Source organism: Myxocyprinus asiaticus, chromosome 44 (genome assembly GCF_019703515.2).
Source record: "Myxocyprinus asiaticus isolate MX2 ecotype Aquarium Trade chromosome 44, UBuf_Myxa_2, whole genome shotgun sequence".
NCBI lineage: Eukaryota > Metazoa > Chordata > Actinopteri > Cypriniformes > Catostomidae > Myxocyprinus > Myxocyprinus asiaticus.
The window spans coordinates 15,267,530-15,281,245 of NC_059387.1; the positions used below are offsets into that span (position 1 = coordinate 15,267,530).

The following is a 13,716-nucleotide window of genomic DNA, read 5'->3' on the forward strand; positions in this document are numbered from 1 at the left end:
TGAGGCCAACCCTGCCTAAAGAAAAATGAAAAATGCCAGGGTCGCCGTGCTTTTCATTGATGCTGAGCTCTTCCTAAATTACCTTAAGCATATTTGTAGCAAATAGGATTGCGCCTTCTGACCTCCAGCATTGTCCCTCTTCTGAGAATGTTCTCTCCTTATTTCTGTGGTTTCTGTGAGGTGTCTCTTTGAATGTGTCCTGTACTTTATTTCTGTATGTATTCTGTGTAGCTCTCATATGGTGATTTAACACTTGCTCTCTGGTTTTTGGTAGATAAGGAAATTAATAGTTATTCACTCACAATGGAGGCAAGAATATCAGGTACATATCTTCAAACTCATCGGAGCAGAATCCTTCACAGTATACAGTACAGTTTTGTTTACAGTGTAAAAGTCTTTGCATTTTGAAGTAAAAGCTCATTTATCTTTAGAGTGGCTTATTCTGTATTCCAAAGGAAGGCCAAATAATCTTTTAATGTTCCCAGCATTACTCGTCATAGTTGCATTTTTTATCAGAAAGAATTCCAATTATACAGCTCAATAACTAATTGAGCTGTGTAATTGGAATTAACAAAGCTAATGTATAACTTCAGAAGACAGCTTGACAGACATGATCACTTTGAACTTTCACTGTGTGGAGAAGAGATGCTTAAAAAAAATCATATTTTGTTCCATGGAAAAAAATATCAGAATACAGTTTGGAACAAAATCTCAATTGCCTGTTCCAGCACCTTCCAGTGATTTTTTTTCTAGCAATAATTTCAATTACAGAGCTTTCTAACTGAACTTTTACTAGTAAAAATTCCAATTAGAGAGCTCTACAATGGAATATTTACTTGTCGTATGTTTCCATTGTTCGTTTTTAATTACAGAGCTCTACAATTGAAGTTTTCTTAGTAAGGATTTCAGTTAGAAAGATCTATAATTTAGTTCTTATTGGTAAGAATTCTAATCAGAGAGGTCTCTAATTGAATTGTTACTAGTAAAAAAAAATCGCATTATATATATGTTTAATTGCAGACCTCTGTAATTGAATTACAAAGCTCTGCAATTACATTCTTACAAGTAAAAATGTAAATAGAGAGCTCTGTAATGGGAAGTCTTACCAGTAAATAATACATTACAGAGCTCTGTAATTGGAATTTAGAGCTGTCTCATTTAAATATTACTAGTAAAAATGCAATTACAACAAGTAATGCTGGGAGCATTAAAATCTAAATCGGCTTGCCATACTGTCAGTCTCTAAAATTCTGCTTAATATCTCCTTTTGTGTTCCACACAGGAAAGTAAGTCATAAGGGTGTGGAATGAAATGAGGGTGAGTAAATAATAATAAAATATTTATGTTTGGGTGAACTATCCCTTTAAGAGGTAAAGTTTGGGTGTTTTTTTTTTTCAGTGTTCAAAAGGTGATGAAAACATGGTGCATTTGTATAGTTTATATGATTTTGAAATGTCCCTACCAAAGATAAACCTCAAAATGTCTACATCTCTGCAATATTCACAATATGTTTCAGCAACTGACAGTTTTCCATGTTTTTGTTCTTTCTTGCACATGTAAACATATAATTTCTGTCAGTGTCCATAGAGTGTTTAAAAATGTAGAAGGGGCTTATAGGAGCCTGTGGGGGTGACAGCGAGAGCTGTGTGGATGGTGTTAGGACATGCCAGATGCCCAAATGTCACGCCCAGCACATCGCCCACTGACCCTAGGGCCATACAGCCACACTTGTCTCCACCACCCCAAAGAAGACCCAGTTTCTCTCATCGCAAATGTGTCTACACGTCGCAGCCTACTGCAAATACAATGGAGAAAAGGGCCGTTGAGTAAATTTAAACTACTGTCTATTGTAAATACTTCTCAAATTTATAGTCCACAAGAATAATAACCTATGCTTTAAGGAATAAATCATCCAAAAAATTTAATTTTTTCATTATTCACTCACCCTCATATTGTTTGTAACCTGTATGATGTTAGTTTTTGCCATTGAACACAAAAGGAGATATTTTGAACAATCTCCATGCAGCTTTTTTTTATATTTATATATACAACGACCATAGTGACCATGTCTGTCAAGCTCCTAAATAAAATGATCACAATATTGATCCTTAAAATCACAAGATGCCAGGGGTGCTTATTATGTCAATCACAAGACAACCACTGACTGATCTTGTTAACAGGCCAAAAAGAAAAGAGAGTAGTGAGAGAACTAGACAAATAACGAGAAACGTAAAGATCACTTTTTATATTCTTATTTCAACACTCATTGCTCTTGGATGTATTGCTTTAGTAGCTTTACAAAGTATTCATTTATTACAATCGTACAGTAAAGATCAGTAATTCAAGCAGTTTTATGATACATTACATTTTTTTTTTTCAATTTCTGAATACTTACTTGAATACTAGATATAGCTGTTAAAAACTTTAAGCAAGTTTTCTTAATTTGTATCTTTGTTCTTTTTTTTTTTTTATATATATATTTTTTTTATATATTGCTTGTAATTTGCTTCTTTGTTCTTAATTCATTACCGACTTGTCTTGAATACTGATTTGATAACATGAAACTATGTTTACTCAAATAGTTAATATTTTGTTATGGCATTCAAATTGGTAATGAAAATCGTCAAATTGCTTTCATATGTAAGCAAATGTGAACTTAAATATTGGGGGGCCTGGGTAGCTCAGCAAGCAAAGACGCTGACTACCACACCTGGAGTCACAAGTTCAAGGACTTAGAGTGCATTGGGAACTGGGGAGAAAATCTGAGAAAAAAAAAAAAGAAAAAAAAGAGCTTGTGAATCAGAATCAAATCAGGAAATCTGCCTAGATACCCAGCCCTTACCATAAAAGTTGTCCGCACAACTTGTGCTCAGTATTCCTAGTCTTCTGAAGGCCTCAAAGCTAATGTATAACTTCAGAAGACAGCTTGACAGACATGATCACTTTGAACTTTCACTGTGTGGAGAAGAGATGCTTAAAAAAAATCATATTTTGTTCCATGGAAAAAAATATCAGAATACAGTTTGGAACAAAATCTCAATTGCCTGTTCCAGCACCTTCCAGTGTCATACTTCCTCATCTCTTTCAGCACAATGTTCATTTCATTTCAATGTTCTATACAAGATTCTCACATCTTATCACTCTCAGTCATTTCTTTCTCTCTCAGTTCACTCGCCAGCATCAAAAGACATCATCATAAACTCAAACAATCACATAGGAGCGCAGAAAATCTGCCACACCGCTCTCTCCAGCTCCCCCTATGCAAGGTCACCCTCCAGCCTGTCTTACCACAAAATGAAGGTTGTGGTGGAAGAAGTATGGAGCTTTGAAGCTTCTGAAGCTCTGTCCTCTTAGAAGAGCAACACCTTCAGTTTTTGTTCCACATCCTTAAATACAATATGTGGAACAATATGTGTGTTGGGGTTTGGTGGGGGGGGGGGGGGGCTGAGAGAGTAGTACACACACTTGCATTTCACTGTCCCCTTATATACACACAAAACACAAGCTGTACACACACAGTCACTCTTGGATCTTCTCAATCTTAGGTTTCAAAGGAAGCGTATAAGGCAGAAGGACAGGGGAGTTATGCATTAGTACTGGTCAGTGCTCAAAGAGACTCCATCATAAATAATAAAGGGTTTGTGAAGGACATCCAGACTCTAGTTACCGGCTACGCACTGCGCCTCACATCACACCAGACAAACACAAGATTGTCATTTTTCATCCAGCAGTGACCACCTCTCTACCCATATGATTAGCTGACGGCTTCAATTATCCAACGCAATGGAAGCAACATGCAGAATGATGGGCAAAGAGTTTGTTTGGGGAATGTTGGTGAGGCATGTTTGGGTTTCTTAAATACCTCACCAATGGAGATGGGGTTGTGCTTCACTGTTTGTAAATACCATGTTTCCTTTTAAAAGAAATAGGATAGAACTACTGTTTTAAGAGGAAGTGTTTTTTTATCTTTGTGAATTAAAAGAGAAATGGAGACCATAAAACAAGTTGGAAGGACATAATTTCAACCTGGACTACCTTAATTGACCATGTTTTGCCATATAGTCATATTATGGAACACGAAATGAGATATTTAGCAGAATGTCAAAGCTGCTCTTTTCCATACAATGAAAGTAGATGGAGACTAGGGTCAGCTGTGGGACTCCATTCACTTTCCAGACTGAACTGTGAATTTGGCGACAGTAGGTCGAAAATTCTTCAGCTGAAATCAGTTACCGAAAATTGCTGAAGTTGCTTACCAAATACAGCTGAAATTGCTTACCGAAATTTGAAACTGCTGTACCCAGTGGCCAAAGCTGGAAGTGTTGTTGTACATCTGGGCATGTGTGAGCCCCAGTTTCCAGGTGAAATGTCCACAGAGCGGATGTTTCGAGTAGTATTTTAGCTGTAAATGATGTAATACTGTCAACAGGAACGCGTGTTTTATTAACCATATGCCCTAATCCAAACTCTAAACCTAATCATCAGTGGAGTAAAAATGTAACTTTAGAGCAAAAATCCAACCTCCATATTGTGCTCAACATTTACTGTGAACACGATCATGACCCGGCTTCCATGGGACCAGAACCCGGGTCTCTGAGGCTGCCCGCACAACATGGTCACGCCACAGAAAATGATAAACACATTTGAATTGATGCAAAAATGTGTGAAGGCAGATGGCGCTTGTCAGTAATTCAGTAGAATGGGGTCGATGTCAAAGTACCGGGACATTCAGTAGCAACATTTCAACTTCTGTGGGATCATGTTGCACTTTCATTGTACAGAAAGAGCGGCTTGGACATTTTGCTAAATATCTTCTTTTTCAGAATATTCAAGAATCAACATGAGGGTGAGTAAATAATGAACTATCCCTTTTTCCAGGCTCTGGAACTGTATGTATATGAAAGCTCTGACTCTGAGGTAGTTTGAAGGTTAACTAGGAGCACAAAACGAGGAACATTCACTTCAATCAGCAGATACCTGTAAAAAAAAATATCTTCAGTGACAGTCCTCTGTCCTATTGAGCAGAAAATGCCTTCCTCCATCCATTATAAACTTGAGATGGAAGTGCCAATTAATTTCCCCTGTCCTCACTGACCCTACCAGCAGCATGTTTCTAAAACAAAAGCGGACCCTGTACCGCTCCAGCCCAACCCTTGTGCTGCCCCCCTCCCTCCATCGTCCCTTTCTTCAATAGCATCTTATCTGTAGCCGCTGGCGGTACAGACGCATTAGCGAGTGGATTACACATGCTTGGTAGGCATGCATTAGGGAGATGGGGGCAGATCCCAGCCCAAAGAAGCCAACTAAAGGCCTGAGTCTGCCCTATAATGAGATCTAACTCCTGAGGAGAGGCACTCGGGGCTAGTGCGCTCTATTTAAAGAGGGCCGGCCTCATTTAAAAGACTGTGTCTGTGTCACTTTATTACTTAACCTGAGCAAGGCACATCAAGGCCCTCTTTGCATTAGCAACAAACCCCCTCCTCCCTATTTTCAACTAAGCTGATTACACAAACATAATGTGCATGTACTTTTTTTTATTTAGGGGTTTTAGAGGGGGTGTAAGAGCCTAATGTGTATGTGTGTGTACATGTATGAGTGAGGCTGAAATGAGGACCAGGGTCTTGCTTGTGGCTAGCCATTAAAAAAAAACACAAATTTTTAGCTCCATGTTGACTTTTAGATGTTCGATGTTACTTTTGAATCACTTTGAATGACAATAGGTTGTCAAAGCAAGTTTTCTCAGCTCAATATACATTTACAAAGCAAAGATACACGTACCAATATATTGGCCAGGACGCTTAATCAATCAATATTTGGTTCTTTTGAGTTATTGCTTTGGCTGATTACTGCACTGATTGGCCAATTAACAGAAGTGGCCATTCTGGTTAGTGTCAGTTACAAAATACAAACAGCTACCGACAGCCTTATTAATGAATAATTCACATTTTCTGTTTTTAAATACAGAGGAGTCAAAAGCCAGGCCAATTGTGAAAATGGTTCTATTTAGCATTTTTCTCATTTAATGCTGATTTACAAATTATATTATCAACATATCAGTTTGAATAAAAAGCTACATTTCAGAATTTCATGGTATTTGTTATGTCCCACTTTTACTTAAATAAGCTGGCATGGGCTCCACGAGTTTTTACAAAACCTGATGATCCATGTTATTCCAGCATGATTTGAAAATGATAAGAGCATAAAGTGTGCTTCAATGGAATCAAGGAAATTTAACCTTTGTTCAAACCGTTAACCGTTGTTTAAGTTCAAGAGTTCACATGGTCGATGTCAATTTGCTTATTTGATTACCTAGAAATAGTTCAGAATCTTAAACATTTTTTTAAATTCATTTAATATTATAAAATTTCTCTGTTTTAGATTTTTCAAAATCCTAAAACTGTCACTTTGTGTCCTGTTTTAAATTAGATTTTGAATCCCAACTTCTGAATCCCACTGTATTTGAGTAATTATTATTTAATTAAACTAAATATTCAAATCTGCAGTTGTTTGTATCCTGTTTGCAATAATTCAATTTTATCATATATTAATTGGCATTATGGCCACCCTGCTCTCAAAAACCCACATTAGTCAACCAATATTTCAAAGTGCATCCCTTCTCTTATCCATCTTTGAAGTCAAAAAGCTATCAAAAATGTTGCATATACAAAGCATTCCACTTGAATGATACACTCTCCTCTTAAAGAACAGTGCATTGAGTTACTGTATAAACCTTCTCCCCCTTTTTTGTCCACAACAGATACACAATTACACAAATCAATACACATTTCTTTTATCTTTTCATGCCTTTTTTCTCTCGTTCTCTCCGCTGAAGGTGACCCCTGGGCTGGAACGTGTCCTCCATTTCGGCAAAATTGGTATAAGTGCTGGCCATTTGGCGTGGACGTTAAGTGTATGAAATGAGTGGCCCTGTCTTTCTCTGGTCCTCTCCTCCTGACAGGCTGATGATAGAAGCATCACATCCTAGGCCTGAATAAAATGCAAACTGACAAGAGACGAGGCTTTGGTGGCTGAATATAATGCCGGATTGTGCCTCCGAGTGCCTTATTATCTTGTCTTGGGATGCTGGATAGGAGGCGGGTCCCTTAGAAAAGAGTAGACAGCCACTGTACACACACACAGAGACACACAACAAAAAATATCCTATTCTGTGAGTAAGAGCAAAAAAAAAAAAAAAAAAAAAAAAAAAAAAAAACTGGCCTCCTAACCACTGCTTTTGCAGCTAATGTACCTGGCAATAAATAGGCCGGGGTTGTTGGAGATGTTTGTTCATGATAGCTGGAGTGAAACCTGGAGAATTTAGCTTTTTAAAAGGCGGGGGAGGTCGAAAAAGCGTCGGGAGTTGAAAGTGAGGAGGAGACGGAGAGAGATGAAGAAAGATGTTATTCTGGAGTCAGAGGCTTTGCTTTGGCCTTACGGTTAGTCATAATCTTGTTCTGAACAACTCAAAAAGGGTTTAAAGAATACATACACATAGGCTTTTGTGCAAACTTGAGCAGTAAAGAACTAATCGATTACTTTTTATCATAAAATGCCACCCAAACAGGCACGATGAATCAGCCAAGGTTTTTCCAAGCACATTTTGAATCAGATCAACTGGGCCTTACACCTTTTAAAACCATTTCAAACACTTTCACTTGATGCATCTCTTTGTGCGAGTTGAGGTAAATAAGGCATTTAGCGCAAGGTATAACAGCACTGCAAGTACAAATATTACACAATGTTTTAACAGAATAAAACACTTTTCTTTCCTCAGCTGAAAGCAATGTTCTCCAATTTCCTTTTAAATGTGTAAAATTAAGCTTTATCATGGTACAGTTAATTCAGAGGTAATTCAGTTGCATTTAGTGCAAATCTAGGCTCCAACACAAACAAAAAAGTGACAGCGTTTGTTGAATCATCTAGTAATTTCACTCTCTCACCGTTGTCCACACAACAAACACCATCACGCATCTTTAGAACTTCTGCAAAGTTAACGTCTTCTCTACAGACTGACAAAACCCACTGAATGTTCTATCCATGCCGCACAAAGCGCAGTCCATCATATTCTTCATCATCTTTCTCTCTGCAGCCTTTCATACTCCTGTAGAGCGGCACCCAACCCCCAAAGCTCTACAGATGGGAGCTTTTCAACTTTTCAAAGCAAATGTCAAGGCCGCTTTTTTGTTGGCCGTAACATGTACGCGTTTGTGGGGAAATTATACTGCACATTTGTCCATACATGATTCTTTGATGGCGTGGCCTTTTATGCTGAATGTTTCATTTGAAAAACATCTACGCAATTCAATCAGTCTTGAAATCAACCAAGGAAAAGTTTGAAAAGGATCCTTATAATTTTTTTCTGATCTTGTGATGCGAAAGCTCGCCCAATGCCTCTGTGTTCAGCATCAACTGAGTTGCTAGACATATGTATTGCACATCTCTGACCTTTAAACATACAGAAACTCCTTTGCGGGCAGCAGAAAACCATTTAATAAAAGAATGTCGAGAGCAAAGAAAAGATCAAACTTTGGCATAAAACGTCCTATAGAGATGAAACTGAAATGGCTCTCGAATGTTTTATATGAAGCTTAAAACTGAGATTCAAACTGTCCAACATGCAGATGTAGATCATGTAAATGCGGGTGGCTGACTTAAAATCAAGTTTAGTCATGTTTGTGCATTATGGATCTGATTTAGTTACTTTTAAATAATCTATTTAAATGTAGTTGTATGCATGCTTGTGTCACTGATTCTGTATGTAAAAAAAAAAAAAAAAAATCTAAACATGATTTAAAACATTGTGTCCTTGCTTCTTTATTTTAAAACAAAAGTTTAAATATGATGGCTAGTATTTAAAGTAGGAGAAAATGAATAAAACAAATTATAAATGTGTACACCAATACACCTTTGTGCACCAAAGTTCAAAGTATTAAAGAAAAACCGTATCGGATATCTTAACCAATGCTTTTCCTTTTGATTCCTTCCTGCTATTTCCTTTCTTCTCCTTCATTCTCAATTCTTTCTGTAACCAAAGTACAATGACCTCTCAGGTATTTCACTGATGGGCAACCGTGCCCAAGGACAGATTCAACCGTGCCCATCTGCCTGGAGCAGCCCCCTGTCACTACCCACGGCCCCAGCCTGCTTTACCTCTCATGGGGCATGAAAAGAGCAGGGACACTCCATTTGGTGGCCTTAAAAAGAAAGGGAGATCTTTTTAAAAAATGTTGATGCTGGGCTGACCACATGCAAACTAAAAAATTAGAATGTACTGATCAAATAAAGCCTTGATTTTTGTGTATTTATTTATTGTACAGTACATAAAGATCTGAACAATAATGTGCCTGCATCAAAATGTGAGTGCCTGTGTTTGTGTAAGCATGCAATAAAGTGAGAAAGGAATAGACTGACAGATAGACAATAAGCTGTAAAACAAAATGTATAAGAAAAAATAAGCAGGTTTGATGCTTATTAAAGCAAATTGTAACACTGGCATTATAAAACAGTAACTGAGCTTTTCTTGCCTTGGGATATTCTAAAAAATTCATCAGACTGACAGTGGAAACAGATCAGGGCCTGACTGAGAGATTCGGACTGGGATCAGACACAGCCCCTCCGAATCCCCCCCAACTCCCAAAATCAAATCAGCAAAGAGACCCGCCGTGTTGACACATCGTCATCGTGGTGACAGGCTGCACCTCCCCGCCCACAGTCCCAAATCCATTCTCACCAAAATTTCTGTCTACCACGATGCACCCCGCACATACACATACATAAACTCTTGTTATGTGCATTTGGTGCACAAAAGGGGGGGTAGCTGATGTTTGATGTATAATTCATCCCAAAAGACAAGCAATACTCTTTATAGACTACTGTTCTTTTAATGTCTGATGTAGCAGAGCAGCAATGATGGCTGAAACTGGACTTTAAGGAGAACGGAATACCTGAGCCAGTTTATCAAAAGCAAATTTACTGAAGAATAAAAAAAATACAAAATAAAAAAACATGATAAATTCAGTGAATATGGTTCATTAATTCATTATGACCTCAGCTGCGAACTACGGCTACAAAAATATGTAAGTTGGTTATTTTGAGCCATTATTTATCATAACACATAAAGGTTATATATTGATCGCATCATCAAAAATTAAAGTACTATTATAACAGATGTACATATTTTTTTAAATAATGCAATCACAAATATGGTAAATGAACTGTAATAATACAAAGAATGATAATATTCCTCACATAACATATACATATATTACATTACCCTTCAGGTTTTAATGTACACCTTAAAAGTCCTTTAATGTTTTAAGAGTTGATTATGATCAGGTAGGTGGCAGACGAGGTCCAACTCTAATATCATTAATGTAATAGAGTTAGTTCTAACACGCAGAGCTTGAGCTCCCAACAGCCATCATTCAGTCTAACTATGAACACAGACAAGAGGAAGAGACAGTCACAGCTACTGAATATCAAACCTGAAGCACAAAATCAACCCTGACTGCCTTACTTTACCAAGTACCAACTCAAGTACTTAATAAGCTTTAGAAATATTTATGTGATAAATTGCAGGAAATTACATGGATGAATGCAAATAAAATTAGCGCACATTCCACATTCAGAGTGCCAAGCACTTCTAAACCCCTTAAGTGTTTTAAGAAGGTCACTTTACAAGGATGTGCAAGACAACAATTGAATTCAATTAAGAAGCTATTTGCTCCTTTTTTTATGCATGTACGTTTTCAAATGATTTTGATATATTGTGATGGAGCTTTGAAAACAATTTTTAGAGCATTTCCATAAATGTATTTCATACTATTTGAGGGTTGTGGTGTGTATGTTTGAATGTGTGTTCATCCTGTCATAAAAAGTCAAAAAATCTCCAATAAGGAATAATACCCTTGTATTGAATTCACTATTATGCACATAATATGTGTATATATATATATATATATATATATATATATATATATATATTATCATATTTTCATATATTTTCATCAGGAATTTACAGGAATATATATATATATATATTTATTTATTTATTTTAATATATACATAGAGTATATATATATATATATATATATATATATATATATATATATATATATATATATATATATATATATATATATATATATATATATATATATATATATATATATATATATATATATATATATGTATATATATAAAACACAAAAGCAAAATTTCTTCATAGAGTAGATAATGGAGAAGACACAAAAAATAGAGTAGAGCATGTGTAATATACAAAAAAGGTGAATGTGTTTTTTTTTTTCTTCTTAACAAAAAAGGGTTAAAGTGATGTTACAAGTCTATGAACTCAATAGCTGGTATTTGATCTGAGAAAATTACAGGTTGATTCTGAATTGTAGTTTATGCATTTCACCTGTAAGACTTCAATCAAATTGAAAAAATGCAATGTGCATTTTACATCCATATCAATAGTCAATGCATATTGAATCCAGAGGGATGGAAACTTATATTTTCACACAGTACACCACAGAAGAGTAGAGTGAAGAATTTTTAAAGGCTTTTTTATGTTAAACAAGGTCTGAAAAATCATTCTGACTGTAAGGATCATTACATTTTAACATAATACTGAAGGAACACTATTTTAGGATGTTGACTAACATTTTAAGACTTTTTAATACATTTTTGTCTATGTTCATAAAAGCAAAACTTTATAAAGTATGATCATTACTCAGATGGAGCATAATTAAAGAATATATTTAATGTTAAAAATAATTGTAAAATGTTTTTCAGTGGAATGTCATCATTTAATATATTAACAATTTAATAGTTAATATAAACTATTAAAATTATCTAAGAGCATTACATTTAAATAATAATAATAATTATTATTATTATTATTATTATTATTATTATCTGGAAATAAAGTATTTTTCAATTAATATTATTAACATTATTAAAAATATCACACATTTAAAATTCATCATTGGGCGCAAAACTAGACAAGCTGTAGCCTCTTTTTGCAGTTGTAGAGAGTCAAGGTATATACTGCTTTTCATCAGGAATTTACAGGAATTCAGTCTGCTCAGCTGTGAACTCCTCATGAGGCAGATGAGCCCTTCACACAACAATCACATTTTTCTCCCTCAGGCCTCTTCGCTTTCTCTCATTTTATCTGCAGCCTAAGCTGAGGAGATCACAAATGTGAAGAAATGTCACCCTGTATGACAGATGAGTGTGTGTGCGAGTGTGTGTGCGCGTGTACATTATATGTCTCCTGTTGCCTATTTGCCCCAGATTCTGTCACATTTTTCTGCTTTATGACACCAGCAAAAAACTGGTCCCCACATACTGCATGGCTGCACCCCACCAGTGTCTGAAAAGAAGGACACTTCTACCACTAGAATTCAATGTGAGGGCATTATACCACAAATGCAACATATTATCATGTAAAATGCATAATAAAAAGGTAACATCTACATCTATTTACATGTACCAACAGAGTAAACTTAAAGAGTATCTTCTTTTTGACTTTAAACTTTAAACTGTAAAATGTAATACATAGGTGACTTTAAAGAAAAACATGCAAACGGATTGACTTAAAAAGTGAAAGGAAAGGAAAAAAGTAAAAGTAAAAAGGACTAGGAATTGCATAATTGTGTACTTGATTACAGCTAGTAAAAATAGCAACAAATTAAGCTGAAGTTATGTCAACAAATCTATTTAATTTGAGTTTTGAGCTGTTAGAATTTACAGTTTGAAGCACAGATCTACTGTACAATACAGTCAGAAATCCTCAACTTCATTAAACAAAATGTATTAATATGAGGTATAATTTGAAGTCGCAAGAATCATTTAACTGTATTTGTGATAAACATAAAAAATCTCTCTCCATATGATACCCACCTTCCCAGCCACAAGAACCCATAACCAGTATTCTTTCCACCTACACTTTGACCCTAACTTTCACCTGCTCTGATCCAGCACTTTCTACAGTGCTCACATACACAAACAAACAAACAAACACACACATGCTGGTGTTAAGTTCCCCTACTGCATGACCCTGGTGCTGGGTGTGACTTCACAATAATGAGGAAGACGAATGTTGGACTCACCATACATCTTCTCCTCTGAGTCCGTGTCAGCTGACAGCAGCAAGGGCTCGTCGTTGAGCTCGCTGTCCGGGCTGGCCGCTTTGTCATCATCCCGCAGCTCGCAGGCGTCCATATTGGCACGCAGGGGGAGCAGCGGTTTGCTCAGCTGCCCTGTGATCATCGGATCCTGGAGGCGAGCAGAGGAAGGACCAGGTTTTGAGGAGAAGGAGAAAAAGGCAAAAGAAGGGATGTTTGCTTGAATGCACTGGTTCCCTCACACACACATGCTCGCTCGGTTTCTCTCTTTCTCTCCCTCCCTTTGCTTTCTGAAACTCACCACTTCTATCATTCTCTCTCTCTCTCTTTACTCATCGTACCCTCACTGGTGCTGTTTATAGTGGTTAAGAGCTCTTGTGGACTGCACAAATGTAGAAAATTTTGTTTAAGATAGTCCACTTGACAAATGACTCATTTGTATGAGTATCACCCAAGAGCCATCAACATTAAAATAGAATATTCAAGTTACATATGAAAGTTTGAATATGCCACATTTGTTGAGCAAAAAAAAAAAAAAAGTAAAAAAAAAGAAGTGTATTCTGTTTAAATTGACAAAACGTGTAAC

At 36.3% G+C, this 13,716-nt stretch overlaps 1 protein-coding gene across 1 annotated transcript in view; it reads right to left on the reverse strand.

Moving 5' to 3' along the window:
* The window catches only part of LOC127434219 (POU domain, class 6, transcription factor 2-like), a 161,705-nt gene extending 148,398 nt beyond the window's left edge, over window positions 1–13,307 (reverse strand). Inside the window, exon 1 of the mRNA XM_051686782.1 lies at window positions 13,116–13,307. Coding sequence (XP_051542742.1) covers window positions 13,116–13,275 — 160 coding nt within the window. The 5' untranslated portion in view covers window positions 13,276–13,307. The remainder of the gene's footprint in view (window positions 1–13,115) is intronic.
* Between the last annotated feature and the right edge of the window lie 409 nt (window positions 13,308–13,716).